General features: G+C 38.9%; 1 protein-coding gene across 1 annotated transcript; it reads left to right on the forward strand.

The window, feature by feature from the left end:
• Positions 1 to 412: 412 nt before the first annotated feature.
• LOC126372457 (uncharacterized) lies at positions 413 to 14,205 on the forward strand. Its single transcript, XM_050018226.1, has 10 exons — positions 413 to 1,002; positions 2,662 to 2,739; positions 7,596 to 7,774; positions 8,804 to 9,011; positions 9,472 to 9,659; positions 9,940 to 10,084; positions 10,210 to 10,401; positions 11,337 to 11,464; positions 12,274 to 12,438; positions 13,848 to 14,205. The coding sequence occupies exons 1-10, from the start codon at positions 553 to 555 to the stop codon at positions 14,116 to 14,118; spliced, it is 2,004 nt and encodes a 667-aa protein (XP_049874183.1). The 5' UTR covers positions 413 to 552; the 3' UTR covers positions 14,119 to 14,205.
• Positions 14,206 to 14,748: the final 543 nt, after the last annotated feature.

A 14,748-nucleotide genomic window follows, 5' to 3' on the forward strand; every position in this document is an offset into this window, starting at 1 on the left:
CAGGTTATAAAAAATCGACTAAAGTTATGTAAACGCATATTGAATATATAAACCCTAATAAATGGTGTTTCCAACATTCAATACCTACATAAGAACACATCATCAAGTATAAATTACCACAATAGCTTAATTATGTGCACATTTTGCATCCAATCATAAACAAAGATTAAAATGACCCCAAGAAAATTGATGGAAGACTGTACCTATTAAGTCGAGACAAGAAATAGGTACTTAACGACAAATTCTTAACGGCTAATTACTAAAAGACTTGTTTACATAGGAAAAACAACTATTAGGTCGATTTAACCAGAACATTACAGCAAAATGACAACGGAAGTCGATTGTTTGCGATTTTCCGAGCGAGATTGAAGTGGCGACATTTGAAAAACAAAACAATGTCGCGGCCCGAAGCGAGATTAGCGGCATAGTTCGGACTAGCGGCGCGTGCGCTGGCCGTCACCAACGCCTCATTCCACGTCACTGTGATACTGAAACAATAAACTACTAACAAAACTCGAACTGATGTATATTACAATTGAAATAAACTGAACTATGGCAGGCGTCTTGTTCATAGTAAACGTCCCGCGCAAAGACTACGAAGCAGAACTAAACAGAGACAAAACTACTAAAATAGTTATTGAAAAGGAAAGGAGTCGGAAAACATCCAAACTCGTCGACGAGTTGAAGGAAAACAAAAGATTCAGCGGCTTAAGATCTACCATAGAAACATACGCGCGGGATGACGACAGCGTGGTTATATCCAAATGCAAATCAACAGACTGTTTGCATAAGCATGATAAAGAAATTGGTCTATACAAGTGCAAAAGCGAGAATACTCTTAACATAAAGTCGAATTTGAATGAAAAGAAGAAGTTTTCGCGGTCGTCGTGGCGTGACATAAAACAAGTGATTAAGCCAAAAAAGAGTAAACTGAAAATAACCCAACCAGGCACGGGAGTGGACATTCTAGCTGCCTTCCATTGGGATACGCCGCTTGAAACAGTAAGTTGGTCTAAGTAAATAAAAAAACAAATTACAAACGTCTTACAAAAATAAACTTAGAGTTGCTCTACCTACCCTAATATGGATTACTGGCACGATGTGCTGCGGTTGTGACTCTGCACGGTTTACGAGCGTGAGTTATGACTGTCTGTCTATTTATAGATACCATTGAAATATTATAGTTTTCATAACTTTAAATTTAAATTGCATAAAACATAAACCTAATGCTGAAAGCAGATGTAAATTCTTCCAAATCGTACGCGCTATAAGCATTTTCAGTTACTGTTTTTCTATGGAATTATTATCACTATCACTGAAAAATTAAGGTCTAAGTACTTTTGTTTAGTTTATTTTGAGAAATTCAGTTCAAAAACCGCACACTGGGTCCTAACGCCCATGTCATTTTTTTTTTTTTTTTTTTTGCTGAAATCCTTTTTTTAATTTCAAATTAATTCCAGTTTGAAGTAAAATACCTAACACTATTCAAGAAATTACATTATGAAGTAAGACAATGCGAGACCCATCGGCAGTTAATTAAAGTTCTGTAATTAAAACGCAGCTTGCTCTTGCTAACACGGAATTCATTTTGTAAGTAAGTACTTACTAATTAATTATACAATGTGGAGTTTCAGCCTTATCTATCTGCATCGCCTGAAAAGAAGGTAAGATATTTATTGCATTCCTGTGGGGTTCCTCTAAAAAAGCAATATTGCTATTTGACATTTGTTTGAATTGCGAACCCAGTACCAGGAACCCACAATCAGTAATGTGCCGTTCCCGGAAAAATTCCCACTTTGAAAATGTTCCCGGGAGTAAAATGTAAAAATAACTTTATTAACTAACCTTTAGGCAGATAAGACCAGAATACAAAATATACCTACTCCTTACTCATTCTCTTCTATCGTATGGGTTGTGAGGTGGATTACCAACCCCATGAAGCTTGGTGTCAGGGTCCTTATTCATTAAAAAAATTGAATTGCTTCAGAATATTTGTTCAACAAAACATCAAATCAAATCAAAATCAAATCAAATATACTTTATTGCACACAACATACAAAACATGTGTTTAAATAAATTATAAATATTTTAGAACATTCATATTAAGAATGAAAAACCTATAAGTACCTGTCAAATGACATTTGTTTTTTATTCTTAATAAGTACTTAAGTAAATACCCGCGTAGTCAATATTTAACTGATAATTCTTACAAAACATAAACTTGCGAGATGTTTCGTTTTTTATATGAGAAATGTATACACACATACCTATGTTAGAAAGGAGACAACCCAATGATTTAAGTAAATAAAGATTTTATCTATCTATCTGAAGTTAAGTAAGTTCTCCAAGGATTGTCAAAACAAAACCTTTTGTAATTAATGTTACCAAACAGGAAAATTGCCGAAACCCCCATCAGAAATCGTGCATTAATTATAATAGCGTGAAACTCGATAGAAAATCCACTTCCGACAATTGTGAACGACTCCGTGGACCACTTGGAACAATAGATACTTTTCTATTTGTACACAATCAATCCACGACTCTAGTTCATAACATTCTAGATCGCTGTTGATATAAACAGTTTTGGCAAACAATAGCATCTTACAACGAGAACAAAAAAACCGCTGACTTTTCACTTTTTGTATTGTTTTTTTTTTTCAGATTCTCTCCGAAGTCATACACCGGCTAGATATACAAAATGCTGCATGGAATTCGGCTAAGAATGATCGATTTTGGCAGGTGAGCTGACACTAGGCGTCACACGGAATAGAAGTGAGAGTATTGAAAGGCCCTAACGCGCATTTTGTATGAAAAACCGCTGTCGCCGATTCAACCCCGCTCTCTTTGACTACTACTCCTGCAAACAGATAACTACGATAGCTCTACTGCTTCTCAAATTCCATATCCACTTTACAGGCAATGTATATTTTATCATTACTTTTCGTAAAATGTATTTTTTGATAAATAGCCGATCATACTAAGGTTTTTAGCTTTCCTGTGAGGGAGGAACTCCTTGCAGTCGATATTTGATTTAGTGCCCTGCAGGTTATAATGCACAAGACGAATTAGAAAATATACCACCGCGGGGCTCCCTGACTTGTAAAATTTGCGGACGAGTGGAGTGTAATGTTGATGCAATTAATTATTTGCTCATACTTGTATGGCGCGCGTTTCGCGTTCACTTGGCCCTTCCAACCTCTTCCTTGAATTCTGTAAGGCGCCATGTTTTCTTTTCAAAATAGAAAAGAATTTAAAGTTCTTTGATTACCGTGCTGCAACAGTGCAAACATTTTCCACTTTATCTAAAGTCATCACCCTCTCGACGAGTACACAATTTTATTATACTTAGTTGGAAACATTTGCTAACTTTATTTACTAAGGAATGTTCATTAGTATAAAACTACAGCAAAAATAGTACAAGAATGTATAAGTAAGTGAAATGAGTAGTAGTAGTAGTTTGAAAATATACCTATCCTATAAATAAAATGGTTATACTCTGTCTGTAGGATTAGAAGAAGAGAAGATACATATTATAACAAATTATACGTAAAATAGTAGTGTGGGGTCTAACCAACGTGGTGAGCCGTATCGCTGTCTGTAATGGTCGAGCCAACTGTGTTAGTGAAAATTGCACCAAAGATAAGTTAATAAATCATTGGTGCAAGTCCGGAGACCCGTGGTAGCCCAGATGGTAGAACGCTTACCTCTCACTTTGAGGTCGCAGGTTCGAATCTAGCACAGTTCTAAACCAATGATTGTCGAATTTGTGTTCGAATTTATGATTGTATCATAAATGATTATCACGTGGTCAGCGGTGAAGGAAAACACCTTGAGGAACCCACATTCCCGAGAAGTGTTTTCTCTTCGCGGGTTGAAAGGTCAGACAGGCACTCGCTTCTGTAAAAAACCGGACCTGTCAAATCTTCTGGTTTAGGTGAGCGGACTCTGTGGAAAATGGGATAATGCAAGGGAGATTGGTAAGTCCGGGACCAGATTGAGCTGCACAAGCTGGTGTACTACCACAGGACCCCAGTGACTTTCTTATTGATGCTAGAGGAAAATGTACATCTATGTCTTGAATATGAGTTGATTACCTAATATAGAACGGCAAACGCTGTCCTAAGCTGAGTGTTGACCTCATGACCTGGGGCCTCAAAAGGACAGGGTCCATGAGCAAAACACAAAATGAGCGGTGTGCGTGCTTTCATCGATAATCGCTGCTCATAAGTCGGAAGCACGTCGAGAGGAAAATAAATAAAAATATGTACAGGACCACAGTGATATATATAATTATCTTTAAAAGAATGTAATAACGTGCTCCCTAGTGTCATTAAAGTATTTACGATTTCGACGAAGGCCATCACACGACTTATTAGGTAGATTGGAATCTCAATGCTCATAACATGGCCGTTGTTTGTCCTATATAGTCTGTGGTATGTCGTAGGTTATTACGCAGGACGTGGTCAGAATTGGAACGGCCGATATCTAGCCGGAGGTCTGTTGAACAATCGCCGCTTACTTTCTTTATTATATTCTTTTGTTATCCAAAAATATAATAGTTGTCTTAATCATTGATTGATTGAGTCAGTCATTGATCGGCCTCCGTGGCTCAGTAGTCTGAGGTCCCGGGTTCAAATACCGGTGGGGACATATCACAAAAATCACTTTGTGATCCCTAGTTTGGCTAGGACATTACAGGCTGATCACCTGATTGTCCGAAAATAAGATGATCCGAGCTTCGGAAGCCACGTTAAGCTGTTGGTCCCGGTTATTTCTTACTGACGTAAGTAGTCTTTGGCGGCTCAATAGTAACTCTGACACCAGGGTTGATGGAGTTGGTAATCTACCGCACAACCCACACGACAGAAGAAGGTTGACTGAGTACGTAAGGTTTTCTATTGTTTTTAAGATGACGGAACCCTCAGTTAATACTTTGCATTTTATGGATCCCCATATCAAATGATTACAAAAAAGTTTACTCCAGTCACGAGTATTAATATGTACCTATCCACTTTGGTACCATGTCACATTAACTTTTTTGAAAAATTGAACAGTAAGTCTCACTAAATGTCAAATATGTTAGTGCGACAGAGTACTAAAGTGGGTACATTATATTGCTCATGATTGTACCTAAATAGGCGTGAGTTTATATTTCTTGTGTATGGGCAATAAAGTAAAATTGTATTTTGTATAAAAATAAATTTAGCGAGACCTTGGTGATTTTATAAAATGCTGGTGTACAATAATATATCTTAATGGCGATGTAAAGTATACACACTTATACTCGATGAAAACACAGTCCGTACTTACAAAAAAAATAAACCAAAGACTTGTCATCATCTCCATAGCATTATCCCGTTTCTCACCGGGTCCGCTTAACTAACCTGAAGATTTGACAGGTCCGGTTTTTTAAAGAAGCAACTGCCTGTCTGACCTTCCAACTGAAGGGAAAACCAGCCTACTACAGGTTAGGTCACATACCTCCAAAATACATTTCTCGGGAATCAAGGTTTCCTCGCGATGCTTTCCTTCACCGCTGAGCACGTGATAATCATTTATGATCCAAAGATAAATTCGAAAAGAAAATCGACAATCATTGATTTAGGCCTGTGCTGAATTAGAACCTGCGACCTCAAAATGAGAGTCAAGGGCTGCCACGGCTAAACCAAAGACTTATGGACCAAATCTTATTGTTGTACTTAGGCCAATAATCTAAAACTAAAATAAAAAACTGTAACTTCACTTTACCTATTATAATTTTTGAGTCAAGATTCGTTTCAAATAGATACATACTACATAATATTTTATCTTGAATAAGAGCAAGAAATTAATGATAGCTATTTTATTTTGTTTGGGAAACCCTAAAAATTACGAACGTGTATCGAAAAAGTTAAATTACTTTTCCAAACGCAGACTACGTTGTTATTTGATTGAAGGATTGATTTATTCATAGATGATACAAATTGGGAGGAGTATCAAGAACGTTTGGTTGTGATAGGGTTCTATAGGAGTGGGTACAGTTATGGGCAATATAAACTTTAAAACCCTGTCGCATTAACATATTGAAATTTTGAGAGATTCACAGTTCAATTTCTCTTATTTATTTTATTTATTTTGCACTTCTACAATCGTATTACTTGTATCCTCTGCCGAAGGTTTCCTGGAAGAGATTGCTCTTTACTATAAGACCGCCCTGTCCCACCTTAGAAAAAGTTTTTCCTGTAAATGTCTTGTGAATGTGCGTGCAATAAAATGTTTATGTGGCAGGGTTACTATTGAACTGCCAAACCCCCCCGTGGCTCATATTCTTACGACTACTTACTTACATACTTACTAGAGACAAAATAAAATTTGGGTAGGTAGGTCCTATTTACATCGAACACGTACTACCAATATTTTACTTTTGAAGCCTCTAAGGGTGGTCCTTCAGTCCCTTTGGGAAAAGTTCTCTCATTAACGTATATAAAAAGCCATAAAGTAAAGCCTACCTACTGAAAAATAAAAGACTTAACGCCTGCGCACTGGTATTTTCAAATAATGCTCTTTGTGAGGTTATTTGTAACTGTCTACATCAATAAGACAAAATGTCTTATGAAACAATCGCCTTTCATACAATATCCGCAGTGGAGCAGCGTGGTGAAGTATGCTCTATACCTCCGGTTGATTGAGGGGAGGCCTGTGCCCAAAAGTACGGCGTAATATAGGCAGTTTACGTATGTAATAATTATACGGTCTGCTGGAAGAGATTTCTACTAGAAATAAGCTGAACCGTTTGTTTGTTTTCTGTGTACAATAAACTGTTAAATAAATAAATAATACATTTATTTATATCTCTTATTGTGGTGTTAGCTAGGGTGATATTCACTACACTTGATCTGAAAGTTAGCTTTGCAATTTACTACTTGCATCGAGTAAGAATCTTAAGGTCCTCACGGGGCATTGCAAGTTTAACAAGAACCTACGTAGAAGGAAGATGACCCCATATATGCAGATTCTGTTTAAAGGAGGATGAGACGCTATTACACCTGCTGTGCAGCTGTGAGGCTCTCATGCACAGTAGAAACCGAGCACTAGGGGGCTACATAATGGATCCCCAGAAGGTCATGGAGTTTGTCCCAAAAAGACGCTACATCTCAACGAACGGACCGGTCTAGAGGAGGATTTTTAAATGGCGGGCCCTAGTCACAATCAGTGATGTGATGTTTCCAAAGTAGGAACATTCCCGAAGAAGGTGCATTTTCAAAAGTGCCTTTATAATTTTCGTGGCGCATTTTTAGCAGACTACAAATAAATAGTCATAAGTAGATCCTTTGATTCGATCGACAGAGGTTTTTTTTTAGCTTTGATGTGTTTGCTCTTGGCCCCAGACTTGCCCGAAAGCATTGACGAGGCCTAAGATGGAGCGAGCTCGCCCAGAAGGTGCCTGTTCACTGTGGCCTTATAGTTTATAGGCCTTATAGTAAAGTTATCCCAATAAAATTATCTACTGTCGCTTTTTCGTTTAACTGTGCGACCTAAATTACGGACAGAAGCATTTTCAACTTTATATTCGGAGAGTAAGTACTTATTCTAATAAATCGTAATTTCCGTTAAAGGTGATATTCTCTCTGGAGTCAGGCTGCCTATGTGAGGAGTTGCTGCAAGTTCTGAGGACATTCGGCATCGGATCCAGGCACCAGTCGTCGGTCAGCGTTATTCCCTGCGCACTCTACTACAACTCTCCTTTAGAAGAGAAGCCAACGAGTGACCGGGACAACGGGGAGCTCTGTCAAAAGTAATAATGTTTATAATTAAAGCACATAATAACGGGTTCTTACCGCGTTTAAATGGGGATAATATGAGCCTCATAACCCGAAGAACCCGTTATTATGTGCATTAATTATGATAATAACCGCGTAAATTTAAAAACAATGTATAATTTTTTTATAATTGGGTTTCGCTTCCTCTCCTATTATCTTAACATAACATCACGCCTATATCCCCGAAGGGATAGGCAGAGATGTAAATACTTACATATGTATACACCAGCCTTTCAAACAAAACATTAGCCTGTCATTTTATCAACTATTTATGATTAAAACAAAATCTAATTCAATAGTTCAGAGCCCCAGTCGGGATTCGAATTCGTAACACTAAGGTGTAAATCACGGGTTCATATCGATTCGGTCTTACTATGAACATCTTTACGAACTATTGCCAACCTGTTGACTTTATCAACCTGAAAACCATCACCAAAATAATTGGTAGGTAATAATTGTGGGAAGACATTTTGTGATATTACCCCAATCAGTAAATTTATACATTGAGTGATAAGAATATTAATACCAACCTGCTAACCTTTACCAAAAGTTCATTCATGAACAGATTTTACATAAGATTAAAAAAAAGATTTCAAAAAATTAAGTATATGAACGTATAACAATAATCAAATAATAAGATTTTTCACTACAAAAGATACAAAATATATAAAGTTTAGCTGCCTAAGAGTAGTCTGTGATGCCTAAAATAGATGAGATGAAATAGGTATCTTCTGATGAAGATACATGTAAGACACATTGGTGATGCATTGGTCACAAAGTCTAAAAGTAGTAGATGATTGATGCAGCACTTGTGAATATACGGGTTCCCTCAGCGCCGCCGATGGGTATAGAGCCCTATGGTAACGCGACATTTCTTGTCACATCAATAGCACATAAGAGTTGACTGACTCCTCAGGTGGTAAACGACGAAGACTTATATCTTAAGAAAACTACACCTGGGGCAAGCATCAATAATAATCAACCGTTAATGTTCACAATTCCAGTGACTCCAACTCAGCGTGGTCCCGTTTCTCGTCATCAGTTCGCGCGCGCACCAACCTCGCCCAAGTTCTGTATGACGTGCGCGCCGAGGCGGCCCTGACCTTCGACTGGCTGTTCCTGTTGGTGGTCGCTGCCTTCGTCGCCGCCATCGGCCTGGTGGAAAACTCTACTGTTATACTCGTTGCCAGCATGTTGATATCTCCACTTATGGTAAGGAATTAGTTCTATCAAAATCTGTGCTTACGTTTTAAAATTGGTGAAAAAAGGGTTTATTGTCGCTTCTTCTATTCAACCGTTACACGTTCAAGTAGTTTGTGGTTTAATCATGATGACACTTGATTCTCAATAATGATGTATCCTATATTAATATTAAATTAACTACTTAGTTAAGTAAGTGGGTAGGTACGTATAGTTAAATGTGTACATTATGTAGAGAAAAATTTTAAAGAAGAAAGATTAAAGAATCCAATGCCAATTCCAGAAGGGTTAATCTAACAGAAAACTCGTTAAGCTGTGGGTACTTAGTTCGTCTTGTGATGGAGGTATGTACCTCTGACTACCCCTATTGGGATACAGACGTGAGCTAATGCTATTTTAAACGATTCCTTCTTTGAGAACAGATAACTAAAGAAATGATTGTAACTTAAGTATCTAAGAACTTGATTCCCAGGGTCCAATCACAGCAGGAACGCTCGGCACAGCGGTCCGCGACCGCTCGCTGCAGCTGATGGGGGTCACTCACGAGCTGCTGGGGCTGTTCCTGTCCCTCATCATCGGCTTCATCTTCGGCCTGGCCATCTGCGCCGTAGACGAGCGGTACGGCGTCGGCGACTGGCCCACCTATGAGATGATGTCAAGGTAGATAGACTATGGATCGATGAGAATTTGTTGATGTTTCTTTTTAAGAATGTCCAGAACCTTGTGCCGAGGCTTCTTGCAGCTACTTTAGTTCGGCTATATAGGTTGTGAGAAGCTGCAGTAGTTTTAGTCGGATGAGACTGTTGACAAAAAAATATTTATGTAATACCTACAATTCAAAGTATAACTATAATACCTGCATAAAATGCTTCTGCGTGGGTGAGTCACTCTTATCAGAAAACACCTTCCGGACACTGTTAGCCCTGTTATATCTCTTCAGATGTGAAATCCGGTCGCTATGGGTTGGTGCTCTGGTGGCGATACCAAGTGGCGCAGGAGTGGCGCTGGCGGTGTTGGGAGACTACACCGCGTCGTTGGTTGGCGTCGCCATATCTGCTTCTCTTCTACCACCCGCTGTCAACGCTGTATGTAATTTACGTCCATTTTATTAGTACCTTCCTTTTATTGTAGTCATATAACAGCGTCGTAGCTCACCCTGCAGTCAGTTATTAAGTTCTTTAAAAATAAATATTTTCTTTCTGTCTTCAAGGGCCTGCTGTGGGCGATGGCGCTGGTCCACCTCATCTTCATGGACGATGACACGCGCTGGACGACGGTGGTCAAGACAACCATATACAGTGACAATCAACCGACGGAGCTGGCGGTGCTAGGAGCCGTTTCTCTGTGCCTGACGTTGGTAAACATCGTCTGCATATTTCTGGCTGGAGTCGCTGTTTATAAGGTACGAATGTTTTACCGACCAACCCTCGATGCAGAGCAACTGCGCCGCGCGCTGTGTATTAATTATATCGAGGGCTTCGACCAATAGCCACTCGAGGGCTATCTACGTAGATAGCATTCGCTGCATTTATTGGTTGAAGCCCTCGATATATTCGCGCCACGCGCAACGCGGTTGTCATGCGGACCCTGCAGGAAAGATTTATTATTTTTTTATGTCAGCGCATCGCAAGCGCACTGCTAAGGACTGGAATTCTCTACCGTCTTCTGTAGGCCGCCGACTGTACTTCTCCTGTCACATTTGTAATTGTTTTTAGTGTTGTATTTATATGTGCAATAAAGCGTGTTTATATTGTATTTCCGAATGCAAATAACCCCAGGTGCTTTCAAGGCCAAAGTGAACGCCTTCTGAGCGAACATGCTCCATCTTAGGCCTCGTCAATGCCTTCTTAAAGTCTGGGGACAAGAGCAAACCCATCAAAGATAAAAAAAAGTGATTTATTGTGGTATCTAGCCTCGGATGGCATTATACGGATGAGAGATAGGGTACCGGAACATGATTGTTTCTGGTGAGGTTTTCACTTATTTTTGTTGACTTGACTTATTGTAGTTTTGCCGCTGGCATTAACTACTTAGCTTAAGGGTTTTCACCAGTAGTTTGTGCTGAATTTATTTAGTAGTTACTGTACATAGAATAGAAAACAATAACTCTTACTGGAAATGTAATAGACAAATGCCGTTCAATGTACTGTAGGAGCCGAATGGTTTCTCTCTCCGCCATAAGAGACCCGATTTGACAGGTGTCAAACTCGTAATAAATGGAAGCATCCAAAATTAAACATTATACCTAACTATGAAGTTACAAAACGACAAAACGGGTTACAGCGGCCGTGGCTAATGAACCAACTATTGTAATACTTTCTTCTTTCTTATTACCAGGTAAAAGAAGTATGTCCTCTGGAACGAAGAGACATGTCCTGGTGGAGAGCTAACAGAAATCTTCTGCAGACCTCAAGACGGAAAGACAGGAAGGATACGAGTACCACAATACCTTGGGACTTGTATAAGTAAGTTATTAGGGTTTTTCTGTCATTAAATATCTCTAAGTACTTATGAAAGCCTTGTTGCGAGTCGATGGCGATCTTTATTAAATTTTTGCTGACCAGTAATTGGCCACGCTTACGGCATTGTCAGTGGCTTCTTCTTGAAGTATCGCTTGATTGAAGGTACTCCAAGTGAAGTTTCGTCTTTTCGTCATTCTCATTCTATCGCAGGTATGTTGTGTGAAGTATTCTTCAACACCTTATTACAGAGCAAAAACTATGGAGATGATATAAAAAATATTAAAATATAAGTAGTCCAGGCTTAATATAAAGTCCAAACCACGAAAGACTTACATAGACAGGCTTATAAGCGATTTTTCAACGGCCTCCGTGGCCCAGTGGTTTGAGCGTTGGGCTCACGATCCGGAGGTCCCAGGTTCAAATCTCGTTGGAGACACATCACGAAAACACTTTGTGATCCCTAGTTTGGTTAGGACATTACAGGCTGATCACCTGATTGCCCAAAAGATGATCCATGCTTCGGAAGGCATGTTAAGCCGTTGGTCCCGGTTACTACTTACTGATGTAAGTTAGTAGTCGTTACATGAGCCATGTCAGAGTCCTTTGGCAACCGAATAGTAACCCTGACACCAGGGTTGATGGGGTTGGTGATCCACCTCACAACCCACACGACAGAAGAAGAAGCGTTTTTGAAACAGCGTAGTGTTTCTCGACCAATCGCCTGTTACAGTACGTACCCCCGCGTAACTTTTCTTGAGGTTTTTTTTCCATCAATCAACTATCTATACGTAATATGTTTTGTTCCTATATAGCAAATGGCGTAATGAAGCCGAAGACAAGAAGGATAGTAAGAACACAATGAAATGCCCAAGCCCCACAATGGTGCACAGCGATACAGTGACGTATCGTCGCAACAGACCTCTATTGAGGGCCCAGAACTTGGAATCCATGATGGCCATCAACCATAAGAACCCTTTGTGAGTATGATTGTATACCCTTCAATAATTTGAGAACCGTTTTTGGGGGCTTTCTTAGTTTTTAGAGACCGTTTGCTAAAGGTTTATTTACAGATGAGGAGTCATAAATATAAAGTTCATCAATCAGATCAACGTCGAACATACATAGTCAATCATGCTGTTCTTCAGAATAGAAAATAATAAATAGAACATAAAAACATAACCATCACCAATTTGGGGTACATCCATGAACCCTTCGTAAGATGAAATAAGTACCCACACCTCACCGAGCTTCTAGTTAGACCAACGTGAGAGATGGTGAGCCGTATCGCTATCTATAATGTTCGAAATAAATAAATAGAACATCCTAAATCATAAACTAGGCAATAAAAAAGACGGGTAAGTATAACTCAAAATAAAATTAGGTGCTTGGTGAAATCAGCACCATATTTCAGCATCCTCCATGCTACTTAAAACATACATGCTACTTTTTGTAAACCATCTAAAGAGACTTAATACTATCCACACAATATCCGCCGGCTACCCATCCCTTTCCTTTTTGGCGGATAAGAAAAAGACGGGTATAACTCAAAATAAAATTAGGAGGTGTCTGCTGAAATCAACAGCAATCATTAATGTAAACCTACTTTTAACTCAATAACAACAACATCGCTATCATCTTTAATTAAATATGAACAGCTGACGTTGCTCCACGACAAAATCAAACTAAACTAATTAACGTGTTATACCTACCTACAAAGCAGATTGGATTTTCAATTCGTTTATTACGTAAACAAATTTCCATTTTACCTGGAACCTTTGACGCTTCCAGACTTTGCATAACGAAGCAGTTTTTAAACTTTTTCTTCGATGCTTAACCTACTTCGAGATTGAGTAGCGTAGGCTGATTAAACTTCTTTCTCTACCTGCTGTAGGCTTCTGGTACCTATTCTTAGTCCAGTAGGACTATTACCATAGAACAAATTATGAATTCTTCATATAATAACGGCAACTCTCGGTCCCGCACCAATTCGTAACGGACATCGCCCCATCCCCTCTGGGTCTTACTTTAGTCTAAATGACCGTAAACCGCTAAGGAGTGAGGGAGAGCGCTCGGACTGTTTGGCTCACTCGCACTTATGCGTTAGACGGTACACGTTAGGAATTATATTTTTGTATGCAGTGTCCGGGGTGTGACTGTATGACATTATATTATCATCCAATAGTGGAGGCTATTAGCCGATGAGCTAATTATCTATCACCATACGGTTCATCCTTTTATTACAGGGCTTCTTATCAAAAGTAGCCGCAAGTTGTCTACTGATTATTTATAATTAGTCTGCTGTTAAAGGGCTGGCCCTTTAAGGATAAGCGAGGAAGGGTTTTAGGAGGAGCGTGAATGTGTAATATGTGTTTTTATTTACCTACAGATCATCCGAGACCTACATGCCCTTAGATTTGGAGACATCCGGTACCTATACCTATAAAAGTAATGATAAACCCGAAATAAGCGACAGTGAAAACGGTGCCAAAAACAAAGACGTTAAGTACCCCTTCTTCAATATGGCTTTTGATGTACCAGAAGACGAAAATAAGAATATAGATCACAAGGACCTACCGACCATAGAGCCTTCTCTGAGCTACACGGTGGAACCAAAAAAATACGGCATAGTTTTAAGTAGCAAATCTTTTGATGTGTAATTTTGAGATTGTTCTAGATTTCATTCTTTATACTACGTTACTGTTTTGTTTAACATGTGAGTTTCGAATAAATACTTTTTACCAAAAGGTTTTTATGTACAATGTCGTCATATTCAATCCCACTACACCATATTGACTTGGATTTTCCTTCGCGAGTTGTAAGTTCTAACAGGCAGTTGCTTTTATAAAAAATAAACAAATATTCAGGAAAACGGGATAACGCTAGGCAGGTGATGAGGGTGATTCAGTCCCAACATACCTGGCTCGTTACTATTCATCATATCCATCCATAGAGCAACACGGACCTCTTTGTGTTCATCACCTATAATTGACAATTATGTATTTTAGTAATTATAGGTAAATATTGACGCTGATATGTACACACCATCTAATTTTATTTTAAATTATACCTGTCAATTTCTTATACACCGAAAAAGAAAGGGACGGGTAATCGACAGGCATAAAAATTATGGAACACACGTCAATTTTAGGCTGAAACAAAATCCTTCCAAAATTTTATATTGGCCAATAACCCGACAGAATTAAGTTGACAGCACACGTCAAACGGGTTGCATATGAGCGAGATGCCTATTTTATTCGCCCGGGATATTTATTCATTTTAAATTTAAC

The sequence above is a fragment of the Pectinophora gossypiella genome, chromosome 14, assembly GCF_024362695.1.
Source record: "Pectinophora gossypiella chromosome 14, ilPecGoss1.1, whole genome shotgun sequence".
Taxonomy (NCBI): domain Eukaryota; kingdom Metazoa; phylum Arthropoda; class Insecta; order Lepidoptera; family Gelechiidae; genus Pectinophora; species Pectinophora gossypiella.

Excerpts from the sequence above, each read along its gene's own strand:
- LOC126372457 (XM_050018226.1), top strand. The coding sequence starts at position 553 with ATGGCAGGCGTCTTGTTCATAGTAAACGTCCCGCGCAAAGACTACGAA. Across the intron at positions 9,660-9,939 it reads ACCTATGAGATGATGTCAAG|ATGTGAAATCCGGTCGCTAT; the intron begins GTAGATAGACTA and ends ATATCTCTTCAG. Across the intron at positions 12,439-13,847 it reads ATCAACCATAAGAACCCTTT|ATCATCCGAGACCTACATGC; the intron begins GTGAGTATGATT and ends ATTTACCTACAG.